This window comes from Semicossyphus pulcher, unplaced genomic scaffold (genome assembly GCF_022749685.1).
Source record: "Semicossyphus pulcher isolate SPU_LCO1_2020_fin unplaced genomic scaffold, fSemPul1.0.p SCAF_11, whole genome shotgun sequence".
NCBI lineage: Eukaryota > Metazoa > Chordata > Actinopteri > Labriformes > Labridae > Semicossyphus > Semicossyphus pulcher.
The window spans coordinates 7,237,515-7,252,842 of record NW_027211615.1 but is presented as its reverse complement, the minus strand read 5'-3'; the positions used below and the strand labels follow the sequence as shown (position 1 = coordinate 7,252,842).

Below are 15,328 nucleotides of genomic sequence, written 5' to 3'. Positions count from 1 at the left end.
GTACAGCAAACAGTAAACAAAGCCTACAGATTATGATACTTTAACACCTCTTCAGTCGGTTGGGTAATGACATTTTCATCCCCTAAATCTTTCAGAATATATTTGTTTTACTTTTACAGCCTCTTGCTGTGATAGAGCGTCAGTGGATTGTTAATTTGGATTCCAAACGTCGCTGCCTCACAACATGTTGTCCCTGTCTGTCTCTGCAGAAGGACTTCATGTCCCTAGAGCTGTCCGAGGGTAAGGTGAAGGTGAACTTTGACCTCGGGTCAGGAGTCGGCAGCAGCATAACGGACAACCGCCACAATGATGGACGCTGGAAATCCCTCACCATGTCACGGAACAAGAAACAAGGTACACACAACAATAACATCACCCACAGCCTACATTAGTAAAACAATACCCGTTAGTAGACCACACTACGGTTATAAAAAAAGACTGAAGGGTATGAATGAGATTTGATGATCTGAGATCAACAGGGAGAAAACCATTTAAGACTTTGCAGCTTCATATTAATTTCAGATTTATCTAGATTACATTGAACCACACATACTCAACTATTTTACTCTATGTCTCTTTAAGATAATAATAATAATTATAATACATTTTATGTATAACACCCTTTACATTAGAATTACTGCTGTAAAAATTGTCCAAAAAATGATTCACTAATTCCTTCAAAAAAACCCACTAAGGTTCGAACTAGTCGAATATCTATTTTTGCGCAATATGTTGACAAAAGGGCATTCCAGTACAAGGAAGGACAAACTCACTTTGTAAGATATCTACATTTAAACATAAACATGCCTTTTGAAAGATCAGCATAGGCGTCCTACACCTCGCCAAATAAACCACACAAATAATTAGGTTCAATAGAGCCGACATTCAGCGCTCCAAGCGAGCTGTGCTGTGACAGGTAAAATTATTAAACATAAACATGTCTCTTAAAAAAAATCAACATACCTATACCTGTCTGTTATACTGGGGGTGTGAATCTCGGGCTGGGATTTGAATTCTCTGCCACCGTCACCACAGCCAGACTAAAATTAGTCATTATATGTATCATAGTATAAAGTGACGTAGTGATGTATTCAAAGATGCTCTGTAAACAAGAGAACATACGCAAGACACAGGCGGTTGTGCAGATTTTTTCACTTCGAATACTCATTTTAAAAATCGAATATCCATTTTTTATTACAACTTGGTTATATATTCGAATGTACAATATTCTTTAACAGCCCTAAGTTGAAGCAAATCTCAAAGCCCTACAGGATAAAGACATGAGCTTAAAATAATTAATAAAACCCACAGGCAATAAGAACAAGCAATAAAACACAGTCAAATAAAACAAGTAAAGAAGGACATTCATAGACATAAACAGTATAAGTACTGATGAACAAACAGAAATCACAGCAACTACCTGTTAAAATGTGCCACATACACTTAAGTATAATATGTAACAAAATAAATATAAGTTTATTCTCTCTGTCTGCCTGTTCTGTTGTTAATGATGTCTCTCTGACTGGTTACATAGCCACGGTGACCGTAGTGGACATTGACAGCGGTGCTGAGGAGAAGCTCGTGACCACGTCTCAGGGTTCAGCTACTGGACTGAACCTGAAGGAAAACCAGAAGATCTACTTTGGAGGGCTTCCTACTATCGGGAACTACAGGTACAGACACACACACACACACAGTTAGACACTCTTATATTTACTGTACATATATTTATTTTTATATGTATTTTATATAGGATTATCTGTTGAATATTTTCACAGTAATGGCACTAATTTGCAATAAATTACTACTGAGGGCTTTTTTTTGGTCAGATTTAGTCGTTAACAAAGTACATTGACATGTTTTTATACCTTGTAGTCGGTCATTAAACCCTCCATGTGCTGACAGGTTGTGTAGTCTTTTCACTAGTTTCAATGTCACCAGTTAAAACTGTTTGTTTGTGAGGTGTGCTAATGTTTCATATCATGTTTTGTCTTAACAGCATGACAGCCAGGTAAATAATGAATACATACATTTCATAATGAGACATACTATAGCCTATTTTATTGTGTATTGCTCATTGCATGAGGCTAGCGATGCTGATTACGCTGCATAGCCCACAGTGAATGTCTGTCTGTATGTCTGCTGCCCTGAAGGCTCCTGCTCCTCCACACGCTTCCCTCTCTCCTTTATTAATCTGAATGTGACGTTTGTCTGTTCAGCAACATTTGGGTGGAGTTTCTCACATTTATGACTCTGCTTACAGGCATCATTGCCATAATTGTATTCAAATTATGTTTTAGATGCAGATCTAAGTGTCTGCCAGTTTTTTTGTAGCTCTGCAAGCGACAGTTTTTGCTGAGCTACAAAAATAACGCTGTAATTCACTGAGAACAATTAGAAAGGTGCATTACACTGCTCATAACACTGTGATCACAGACACATAATATCTGAGGCTGAGTTTTTCTTTCATTTTAAACATCTTTTCTTGTATTTACTGAATATGGACAAACGACAGATTCAAAGTATCCTTGTTGTTGACGTCCAGTCGTCACTCTGCTTCAGGATACATGATGCAATAGCTTCACTGCTGCAGCAATTCAGCTTTTATATAATTATACTACACTGCTGAGAGACTGCAAATAGAGTATAGAGTTGGAAATGTCTTCAGCTTAATCGGCTCTTTACTGAAACTGATATAATTTCTTTACAGGCCAGAGGTCAGTCTGAAGCGATACGCCGGCTGTCTGCGGGACATTGAAGTCTCCAGGACTCCGTATAATCTCCTCAGCAGCTCAGATTATACCGGGGTCACTAAAGGATGTAATGTGGAGGTAAGACTGTCCACTTAGCTGCAGCTTCATATCTCTACAGTACATTTAAACTCTGAAGAGACTTAGATTATTTTACAGAGGTATGACTGCTGGACTGCATTTACTAACTAAATGAAGATACATTCTAGAATTAATTAAAGTTTATCTCAAGTTAATATTGCAATGAAGTCAGTAGCACATTTTACATTTTGCAAAACATGACAACATTTCACAAAACAAGGTGACATTTGATTAATACAAGATTTTACTAAACATGCAATTTTAAAATTTCTAATTTGTTATGCCACAAAAAAAACATATTTCACAAAACAATTCACAAAATACGACGACATTTCAGAGTGCACAAAAACATTTAGCAGAACACAACATGAACAACATTTAAAAAACCTACCCCAAGTGCACAACACATTTCAAATAATGTAAGATTTAACGAGACGTAACTATAGTAACCAAATTTCATCAAATACATAGACCTTTCAAAAACACATCATTTCAAAAAAATCTACAATATTTTATGAAACACAACCACTTTTTATAAAAGACAGCGTTTGACAAAACAGGAAGTTTAGCAAAAGACAACATTTCACAAAATACGACGACATTTCAAAAAGCCTGAAGAACATTTTGGAAAACACAACAATTCACAAATTACCAAATTTCAACAAATTGATAGACCTTTCACAAAACTCAACATTTAAGGAACATTAAAGTGCTAATCTCAGTTTTGTTCACTTTGGCAGCACCTATGGTGATAAACAGTTACTGCGGGAGCACACTTCCCAGATATCCAGACAGTGCTGCATGTGTGACGTCCACGGTTGGCTCCGGTTGTAACTCTTGATTTTCCTCGCTGACGGTCGCTTTCCTTTTCAGACTGTTTGCTTCATCTGAGCGTCGAGTTTGTTTCTTTTTCTTTGGATTTTCACTTTTCACATCCATCTTTTCTTTGTTTGTTCAGCCGAAGTAGATTACTGTTTACTCGCAACACTTGCAGAGACTGGAAAAGCAGCCGCTTAGCTCCGCCTACCCTCTCTGGCAGACCAACCACTGCTGGGTGATGGAAAACGTGTCACGAACTGGGCGCCGCTTGAGAGACCCAGTCTGTAATACTGCAAATGCAAAGGCTTTCATCAGTGGGCCATAGGCTCAATCACCATTGTGTTACGTCATTCGGCGATAGATAGAGACTTAACACTTTTCACTTTTCATAAAACACAACATTTTATAAAATCCCAGCTTCTCACAAAACAGGAAATGTAACAATAAACAACATTTCACAAATTAAGAAAGAGCACAAAAAACACAACTTCATTTGCACGACACAAACACAACATTTCACAGAACATAGCATTCCACAAATGACCAAATTTCACCAAATACATACACGTGTTTGAAGGTTTTAGTATCACAGAGCGTTGTTAACACCCTCTGCGACTTCACGTGATCCAAAGTGTCGGTGTGTTTGAAATGTTTGGGCAGAGGATTCAAAGCTGAACTGTATGTGGGTGACAGAAGCAGTTTTAAAGGAGAGGAGATTGATATCATAAGGGAATATTTTTACTTAAGGACATTCATGCAATGTAAATCTCGTTATATATACACAACACATACACACGCATTGCATATATTGTGCAATGGAATTTTCAGAGCTGAACGAGACATTCACCTTGATTTCTATACAGTAGTGGTGTTCATTCATTCCATTCATCGATTCAGTCGTTGTATTAAACTATATAAAAATGTATAAAAGCTCTGCATCGTGTGCATGTGAACAGTGAAGGTCTTTATGTTCCTCTTTGGCGACGAAAAAAAAGGAAATCTAACACTTTGCAAGGCTACAAGGATAAGAGTGTGTCTGTGTGTACGTGTGAAAGTGTTGCACCAATAGTAAAAGTAATTAGGAGTGAATGGTTGTGTATTTAACAGTGGTAAAACATCAAGCCTCTCAAACATGTCTCCTGTAAGAGTACAGCTTTAACATGACTTAAACTTTGGAGGGAATAAGTCACATCATTTTAACTTTCTTTGCTTTTCGAGGAAGTTACAGTTTTGACTGTGTGTAAACTGCAACTACATCTCCTCTGTCTCACAGAACCTTTACACGGTCAGCTTCTCTAAGCCCGGATACATGGAGCTGGGAGGAATGTCGCTGGCTGTCGGCACAGAGATCAGCCTGTCCTTCAGCACTCTGGCAGACACTGGGACCATACTGCTGGCAGTGGGCGGAGCTTCAGGGACCAGCCAGCAGGTTCAGCTTCATCTATTTTGTTCATTTGAGCTGAGACTCACTTCCTAATGTTAGTGTTTTAATTTGAAGAGCCACAAATTGCCAATAATTTAGAAAAAAATACCTGAAGACTTTGATTTGTTACTTTTAAAGGAAAATGTTAATTTCCTTGAGAGATAATTGATAATCTAGTTTAGCATGACCATCTGATCTTTGCAGCAGAATGAATTCAAACTAATAAATTGGAACAGTGAAAAACAATCACGTTTTTCATATAACTAGAGCCAAATAACAATGTTTTTTTCCAGGAAATATTCTGGAAATTATAAAGCTATTATCTAAAATTGTGGACAGAAAGAATAACCAAACATATATACTCAAATTAAGTGAGTGAAACCTTGGTACAAACTATGTTCTGTCTCTTTAAGTTTAACTCTGACGTGTATTCAAAAGTTGCAGTTTGATTGACATCTGTTGGCCCTCCCTTTGTATAATTTCCTGATCTGTAAAATTGTGAAGGAACTGCAAAAACCATGTGCTAATCCAAGTTCATACTGTTCACAATTATTATCTGTTTTGCAATCTCGGATCCCATCGGCTATAGTCTGATGATGATATAGCCTCTGGGGACAAAGGTGAACGTGCCGGGCGTGTAGCGATCAAAGACTTGCAGTCAAGATTCCGCGTGCTGCATTGTTTACAGAAAAATAAACAGTTTTCTTGTGATTTACTTTAATTAATCTTACCTGTTGCAGATATTTCAAAATCATGATGCAGATTAGTAAAAAGTTAAAAAATAAGCTTAGTCAGGTCTGTCCTCAAGAGGAGAAGAAAACTACTTTCGTTTGTTGAACGGAGGTCGGATCGATCATTGCTGATGCATTCAAGGAAGTCGGGAAATCTGAATTCCTAAAGGCTTTTGTGACACCGCGTCAAGGGAATTTATCTCATGTTGAATTTTAGATCTAGAACAGATTGTTAGCTGTTAGCATGCAGATGTCAGTTTATAGAGATTAATAAGAAGCTAAATCGTGTTCAGATGACTGTTTTTCCTGCACACGCCGCAGCCTGCTGATACGTGATTTGTCAATATTACTCGGACTACAAGCGTACTACAAACAGAAACCAGAACACTTTCCATCCCTAAAATCCACGTCCCTGCCCACTGATTCTATTTCTATGTATAAACAGAGAATATAAATAGAGATAATGTGTTATGAAATAATTCGTAGTTGGGAAACTCCAGGGAAAAATCTTGTTTTGTCTTGCTCCTTAAATCTTTCCTTAGTGTACGTACAAACACAATGTGTGATGTTAAAGCAGCAGAGAGGCATCATTCTGCGTCAGTATGTCTCTAATAAAAACATTTAGGCCAAAAACTCAATTTGTCACATGAAGATATTTGATAGAAAACTTCGCAGGAATCATTCGATACACTAAAATCAGTTAAAACAATAATTATATGTCTGTTTATTCTTCTTTTTTACTGTAATCTCTCCACAGCAGAACCGGAACACAAACCTCCTGAGCTCCAAGAGGAGACGCCGACAATCTGGAGAGGTGGGTTCAACACATACACGCACTCATACACACCCAAATACAGCACCCCTGTCCTTAAGTGAATGGCATTTCAATAAGTGCATATTAATGAGATTTGCATTCGTTAGCAAGAAAGCTAATTGGATTGTCCTTTGTCCAGAATACACATAGACACACACAAACGGCCATTCACAAAGACACAAAGACACCACACATGTATGGCTGTTGATCAATTGTATAGTAGCTATATTATCTTTTAGCTGACCATGCAAACACACACGCACACGCACGTACGTGCACACAGGCACCTTTTCTCTAAGTGAATGAAGTTTCCATGAGTGCATATTAATGAGATTTAGGTTTGTTGGCAACTCGGCTGATTAGATTAACTTATGGCTAAAAACACTTATGCAAACCCAAATTTACACACACTGTATACACACACAACACACACACACACACACACACACACACACACATATAAGTAAATATATCCATGATTTTATCTCGGCTGGAAACGGCATTTGTTTGTTGTGTCAGTTTTGTGTTTGCATATATGTTTGTAGGCGGACGTAAAGGTGTGCAAGTGTGTGTGTGTGTGTGTGTGTGTGTGTGTGTGTGTGTGCGTGCATGTGTGGGTGTTTCCATGTTTGTGTGCAGAATGTGTATCTGTGTGTGTGTGTGTGTGAGTGAGAGGACAGAGGGTTACCTCCAGCTTATCCATCATCACTGGTTGTTGAGCGCATAAATCTATTTTTACTAACTACTCTTGCAGGCTGTGTGTGTGTGTGTGTGTGTGTATGTGCGTGTGTCTGTGTGTGCATGTGCGTGTGTGTGTGTGTGCGTGCGTCTGTGGGCGTGTGTGTGTGGAGAGAGGTTAAGCGAGGTTAAAAATACCATCAACTCAACTTGGCCCTGACTAATGGATGTTTTAGAGAGAGGGACAGAGAGACGGGGGGAGAGAGAGAGAGAAAAGGACAGGAGACAAAGGATGGAGGGATGGAGGAGGGAGATTTAGAGGTGAACGGAAGGATAGAGGGAGAAAATGCAGAGAAGTGATGCAGAGGAGAGGACAGAGAGGGGATCAAATGAGAAGATGTGGAGAGTTGATAGACAGAAACAGGAAACAGTCACGGAGAGGAGAGATGAAAAGAAAAAGGAGGAAGAAGCTCGGAGCAGAATGAGGGGATGCTGAGATGAAAGAGTGTCGTCGGAGAAGGAAGAGAGAAAGATGGAGCCGAAAGAAGAGAGGGAGGAAAGACAATACTAACAATGTTCTGCTTGACCATTCACAAAATGTAAGATATTCACCACCAAAGTGTTGGATGTCGTGGAAACGATCAGTGAGGTGAACGCCGCTCACACCTCTGGCCAAAACAAAAAGATCTTTGAGGAATTTCTCATCACATAAAACGGTTTGCTGATCCGAGAGCAGCATGGAGGAGATCTGACTTTAAAGTACAATCCCCTTGGTCTTCTTTTTTTGTCGTGATGAACAGAACAAGGATCGTATGTAGCTTAAGTGATGATCCAGCCACAGACGTTTACTGAGGAGATGTAGGAAGTTGTGACTTCTAGCACAAGTTAAAGGAGCAACTCGCCCCTAGAAAAAGCCGCTGTCAGTCAAAGCTGGTGTTCTCTGTAATCCATAAAGCAATGATATTTGAAATTGGCGCCATAGCTGTGGAGAAAGTTGTACAAACAGCTTGTGGTTTCACCCATTCTACATTCCTACAACACCCAGCATGCATTGCTCCCCTCCCTCCCTCTGAAAGGAACGGCCCAGCGAGAGACGCTGAAGTGGAACTCTATCATTTCGCTGCAGGCAATGGCTCAGAGCGGTACAGAATCTGATATACAACGAGGATATACCGGTGGATCGTCTAAAAAATCTTCAGGTCTGCAGTCTGCATTTCAAACCTGACGATTTTGAACGAGACATGACATCAGAGGCGGGCGTCCTAGATTGAGGAAGAGTATTTTAGCGAGCTCTCTGGCCTCCGCCAGATGACACATTTAATGTAGTCTGGTGGCACTTTCCCAGGGCCCGTTGGAGAAGCGGATAGCGTCCTCCGAAGGCACAGAGCGACATTGCATTTTTTCCTACCATAATGGCATTAGCTCCCCATAATAGCGTGATAGGACTGAGGCTGAAAATCGGCGAACTGGCCCTTTAATAAAGGAAAAAGATTTAAGTTACAATTGTTCTATTTAGTATTTTAAATGTTATTTGCAGATAATTGGGACAAACACACGGCATAGCAAGACTACAGCTCTTCACAAAGGGTCATCTCAGATCTAACTCTCTCAGATGTATACCAGCTCTGGTCTCGGGCTTGCAGGGCTCTGTTGCCCCGTGCGTATGAATCCTCGGTGTGAAGCATGTGGCATGTCAGGCTAAAGGTGAGGTAAATGGGCCTACCTGTTGTTGACAACCAATAGGAAGATAGTGTGCTGTGGAACAATAGTGCTGCATCTGACCATTTATTCTAATATTATTTACTCAGTTTATTTTTTTTGGTCTGATAATAAGAAAATAAAATCATTTTAAAGACTGCAGGCCTTAAACCAGCAGTGTAATTAGGGTATATCCTCTATTTACTACCACTGACAAGCTGGAACCAACACACATGTCAACATGTCAAATATATGAATATATTGTTCTCAGCTCCAGCTGTTTTTATAATGAAATTGTAGCTCACTTATGTAAAACATGTGTATAAGTACATCATACCAGCCTTCATCAAACTGACAAACGTAAATAGCTACTTTTGACAGGTCTGACGCAGGGCTGCTAACTCTTATACCAAACTTCTGTCTCTGTCGGCTGTGCCAAATCGAAAACAGAAGTTTTACATAAAACAATAATAAACGTCTGTTGCTCCGAGGTGTGTTTCACAATAAGGATATTGGAACGGTTCTAAAATATAAAAAATAACAAGAAAGCCCGCACTGCCCTGTCTGCATTCTGTACCGACTTCAGTGAAGATTGTATCCTGCTGAGAACAAAATTGGCACACGCATGAAACGAAATAAAAATCATACATGTAAAAACATCAAAAGCTGAAAGATTGAAGAGATTGAAGGTAGCAGAGGTGTGTGTGTGTGTGTGTGTGTGTGTGTGTGTGTGTGTGTGTGTTTGTGCCAGTGTTACCTCTGACTTTAAGGCATGCATGTTTGCTACACAGTCTGCTGCGTGTAAGTTCACACGTCTGAATCTGTATTTGTGTCGATCTTTCCTTCAGTGTACGTGTGAGTTAATCTGAGAGTCTGCTTTTGTCTGTCTGTGTGACATGTGTCTGCGTCTGTGCACCTGTGTGTATGACTTTTTATCTGTGTGTGTGTGTGTGTGTGTGTGTGTGTGTGTGTGTGAGACGCTGAAGCGAGAGGCATGTTGTAGCTACATCTCAGTTCAATTTGTCCCCGACCTCAAATTGAAATTCCATTTTCAGGTGGTAAATTGTCTCCCACTTCGCCCTCTGGCACACAGTGAATTAAAATTCAAATTAGCCTGACCCTGCACCGCTGCTCTCTCGCACCTCTCCGTCTGCCTCGCTCGCTCTCTCTCTCCCCGTCTCCATCTCGCTCGCTGTTTTGCTCTCTGCCCTCTCATCTCTTCCCCCTATTATCCTCTCCTCTCTGTTTCTCTCATCTCTTGTTATCCTTTCCTCCCCGCTCTCCTCTCGTACCTCTCTTATTTCCCCCCAATTTCTCTTCATATACCCCCGCATCTCTTCCCGCTCATCTCCCCTTTCCCCTTTGACTTTGACTCTGCTCTTTAATCCCCAGCCTCTCCTCCCTCCTGTTTGTCTTTTCTGCTACCTTTAATTCTTATCTGTCTGTTTTTTCCCCGTGTCCTTCCTTTCTCCTCCTCTCCTCTAAAAACAGGTTTAAAAAAGTGCGACCTGCAGGACGTGTACAGGTTTAATCCTAGTAGATCATCCGATATTTACAGTTTGAATCGAACAGTTTTGAGCGGTTGAAAAAAAAAAATGTCCGTCTTTTGTTTTAAGACATTTGTTCCCACCATTTTTATGTTCTGTTTGATAGCATAGAATTGTAGTTATACAGCTCCTGAAGAAATTAAGAGAGCACTCCAAATGTTCCTTAAATCAGCAGCTTTCTCTTCATGTCATGGACCAATCCAGATCTGAACCCCATTGTAAACCTCCTGAATGTGATCAAGAGGAAGATGGATGGTCACAAGCCATCGCACAAAGCTGCTTGAGTTTTTGCACAAAGAGCGGCCTATCGTCACCCAGCAGCACTGTGACAGACTGGTGGAGAGCATGCAGAGATGCATGAAACTGTAATTAAAACCCAGTTATGCCACCAAGTATTGATTTGTGAACTCTTCCTGAGTTAGTATTCTTCTTTTTTGTTTTGTGTAACTTTATTCTTTATTGAGTTTTGCAATGAACAAAAACAGTCACAGACAAAATACAAAGCAGGTACAAAGGGAATGATTCAACATCACATACAATTGTTTTAAGTTTGCAAAGCATTGTGGGTTGCTCTACTGCCTTTCAAAGAGAAAAGATACTCAGGGACATTAAAAAGATATTGCAACCATTGTATCCAATAACTAGTAAATTTATCCATGCAAGGTTTCAGGACAAAAAATCAACATTTCCATATTGTAGGCGGGTCTTCGATCATCCTGGTTGTGTTTTTTTTTACTGGCTGCGAGCAGTATTTGGAGAAGGCACTTGTCCCAGGAGCTGAATTCGGGTGGAATATTACCTCGACTTAGCCAGTAGGGTTGAATCAAAGCACAGTCCCAAATGATGTGAGAGAGTGATCAGCCAGGGAGTTTTCACACTTCCTCCAGCAGTGACCATATCCTGCTTTGCCAAACTGTGGTTGTTTTATCTTTGGGGTGATACAAACATTAGTATTCTGTTGTTTCAACATGAACTTGTTTTCTTTGCATTATTCGAGGTCTGAAAAACATCTTTTTTGTGATCTTTTTTGTGATCTTAACCAGTCGTCATTTTCTGCAAATAAAAGAAAAATGAGAATGTTTAATTGGAAGTAGTGAGAGATGTTTTTTACAATAAAACAAAAGTTCATTTTACACAAACACAAACCTATAAAAAGAAGAACCAGAGATATTTTTCCAGTGGTCTGCAGAGCTGTATATAATTATGTTCTCGTATGGTTTGACAAAGTGTTAAAAAGATTCACTTACATGCTTTATCTGGACATCAACTGAAATCTTTGGGTTATTATCATTATTATTCTTTGACCAGGAATGGCTCAATGACCTTTGACCTTCAGCTTTGGTGGTTGTTTTTAAAGTCCCACTTCAGGTTATTTGTTATATGTGTAATTTTATTCATGACTTTATAATTGAATTTTGTTTAATTCTGACCTTGTGTGATTGCCGTCCATTATTTATTTGTTTAGTAACACACTTGTATGGCAGCTGTGGCCAGGAGACTTTTGAAAGGAGCTTTTTTATCTTAACAAGGTTTCCTTGGGTAAATATAGACTTAAAAATACACCCACTCTTACATGAGCGCCGCAGTGCTGCAGATGGTTTTATTATCTACTGCTGTTTAACATCAAAATATTAGTTTCCCATATTAATTACATGTATTTGCAGTCTTAGTAGATGAAGATGAAATGACTTTTTAGGTGTTATCATGTGTGCAGTGTATTACACAGTAGGCAAGGTTTGTTTATACTGAAAATCTCTTCCCTCGTACATCAACCTGTTCTTTCCCTCCTCATTTCATCTCCTCTCCCCCGCTCTATGTCCTGAGAGCACTTTGGATGTTCAGATTTGCACAGATAATAAACTTTATCCCCTCCTCCTGCAGCCGTACCTCTCAGTCATGCTGAACAAAGGCTCTCTGGAGGTGCTGGTGTTCACTGGCAGCCACAGTCCGCGTCGTATCATCAGACGACCCGAGCAGGGCGTACTGCATGATGGGAGGGAGCACTCGCTGCGCTTAGAAAGGCTGCCTGGCAGGTTGGTGTTTGTGTGCATGTCTCTGTTTATGTACCAGACTTTATTATTGATGTTATGGACTTTCCACTGTATAATCAATGAGAACTTTTTATGGGTTTCTCTCTGGGTGTGCTTTCCATCAGATCTTTTGCAGTTCAGGTGGACGAGGAGGCCAAGAGGGAGGCAGCGCTTCCCAACGACCAGCCAATGAGCCTGCAGCGGATCTTCCTTGGCGGTATTCCTGCTGATGTGGAGCAGACGTCCAACAGAGCCAACATCCCGTTCCAGGGATGTATATGGAACCTCATGGTCAATGCTGTGTATGTATCATTTAGGGTATTTCTGCAGCAGTACTACTTTTTAGTGAAGGACCGAGCTTAAGTTAGCTTTCCTTGACCCTGAAATCTTTATGAACAAATAGAGCAGAGGACTTTTTACATTTGACTGGGAAATTGGAGTACCAATCAGAGTTTACGCTGACTTTTTTTTACGGCCATCCTGGCCGTTAATATTCCAGTATGAATGAATGAATTCTTTAGACATCTTCCTAAATGTGTCCGTCTCTGCCTGTCCATCTCTCAATATTTTCAACACTCATTTTTTAATTATTCGTTTATTAGGCGTATTTTCCTACCCAACATTATGGCCGTTCATATTGGCCGGACAACGACACGCGATACTAGTGAAAAGCCAGGAGATACCGGCTAACGTATACCCTGGTATCAATATTGAAACAGAGTACAGGAAAGGTTCTAACAGATCTGACAGACGATATCTAAAGTGCTGTGATCATTTAAGTGTATACTGGGCTTTTCAAAGTAAGTTTTATTTTTCAATTAACCATAAAAATGTCTTCACACTTTTTTTAGCTGACTCAAATCAAAGCCATATTTCTAATGGATGTAAATGTCTGCAACGCAAACAGAATCAGTTTGTTTCTCCATCGTGTATTGTGCGAAAATTATTCTTTAAATAATTACAAATATTTATCAATGTTGATACATCCACTGACTAACATGGTTCTGACATCGCAAGATAAATGTGGAGCAGAAAAACAGAGTCAGCTTTTGTTTGTACATTTTTCCTCCGTGTTAAAACACTGACAAGGCAAAGCTGATGAATTTACTTTACTTTAATATTCCCTTACAGTAAACTGTTTACCTCAAATGCACTCTCTTTATTCTCATAGTGTTCTCCAGCGGGGACGACAGAGCTAATTTTGACCTCATGCACTGTTAGGTTAAATCGTAGTTAATGTGATAGCAGGAGGTCATGATAATGGTGTTGATGATGATGATGATAAAGCCAGCGTCTCTCTGTGCCTCAGCAGCAGTAATAGAAGCTGTCCAATATCGTAAACACACTCATAACTCAAATTACATCCCTCTCTCATCTCTGTGTTTCTGTTTGTTTCTGTTTGTCTGCTGCTCACCTTATTTCACCTCTACCACCCCCCGATGCTTTAACTTCTACCTAATACATACTGTACCTGACTATCTGTGTTCAAACTGTTAGAGGCAGTGTGATTAAATAAGAAGTAAATGGAAACATAAACAGAGGGTTCTAAAGGCCCAAACTACTCTCATGGGATTTGAAAGTATTTCAACTTAGTTAAACCTTTGTACCCAAGATATATGACTGTGCTACGGAAATAAATATACAAACATAACAGTATTTTTTTATGCAAATGAGTCAAATCCTTGGTTCAAACCAATGACTGTATATATAGATGGACGACGAGTCTCCATCTGCCCTCATTGTACGAAATTGAAGCAAAAATACCCCCGTGACGGGCGCTGGCATCTTGCGATGGTGACGTCATTTGGAGCCAGAGCTGCACAGTAGAGTTTGCCCGGTGGAGCCGCCGTAGTCGCTTCCACTAACCAAAACACATGCTTAAAAACAGCAAGGATCCCGCTCGCCAGCGTGTTTAACAGCAGAACAGATCCTTGTGTTGGTCTGAGGTTAACGTTCACAGATATGTTAACTTCAATGACTGTAGTGATTGTTTTAGTTACGTCTCCTCTCACGGTTCGTCCTCCACTCTGCTAATCCAGAACAGATCAGCTGCAGGAGCCAGATTTGTCAACAGAGCTGTCAATCATCCTTTTTACAGCATCAAATAACTAATTATGAATACTTGCCAGAAAAATGTAAATCAGCATGATAAGAACTAGCTGTAATAACAGAAACCATGTTTGAGAAAAATGTATTTGACGTGTATTTTGATTTCATAGTTTGACTCATGTCCCATCTGTTAACATGGAGGAGGCGGGCTTTATGACCTATACTGCAGTCAGTCAGCAGGGGGCGATAGAGAGGGTTTGGCTTCACTTTTATGGAGCTGACATGTCGTCCATCTTTTTATACAGTCTATGCTTCAAACTGTTAGTTTTACGTTTTAAACATAAAACCAGGCCTATATAAACCCTATTTACAGATTTAGATTCAGATCACACTTTGTTATCCCTCACAGGGAAATAAATTTGGTCCAGTATTCCAAACATTAAAGCACCATAAAATCCACTGTAGAAAAAAAAGAATGCACAATAAGACTGAAAAATAATTGTCATAAAAACACTAGATAAAAATGAGTCCAGTAGAGCATTGATTATACGTATAGCTGCATGCAGACGGGCCAACTGTCAGGTCAAGGTTAAAGCTCAGCAGCTATTTAATTGCAGTGTGAGTGCTATCTCATCATTATTGTTGTTTTCACACACTATTCTAGGCTCAGTTGCCAAAAGCCACTAATTCAGTTTTGTCTGTAAATTA

At 39.7% G+C, this 15,328-nt stretch overlaps 1 protein-coding gene across 1 annotated transcript in view; it reads left to right on the top strand.

The window, feature by feature from the left end:
• Positions 1-15,328, top strand: part of lama2 (laminin, alpha 2) — a 197,083-nt gene that overhangs the window by 165,094 nt on the left and 16,661 nt on the right. The window contains exons 56-63 of the mRNA XM_069657561.1: positions 210-354; positions 1,535-1,673; positions 2,000-2,011; positions 2,711-2,831; positions 4,924-5,079; positions 6,562-6,618; positions 12,423-12,574; positions 12,697-12,873. Of these exons, the coding sequence (XP_069513662.1) occupies positions 210-354; positions 1,535-1,673; positions 2,000-2,011; positions 2,711-2,831; positions 4,924-5,079; positions 6,562-6,618; positions 12,423-12,574; positions 12,697-12,873 (959 nt within the window). The remainder of the gene's footprint in view (positions 1-209; positions 355-1,534; positions 1,674-1,999; positions 2,012-2,710; positions 2,832-4,923; positions 5,080-6,561; positions 6,619-12,422; positions 12,575-12,696; positions 12,874-15,328) is intronic.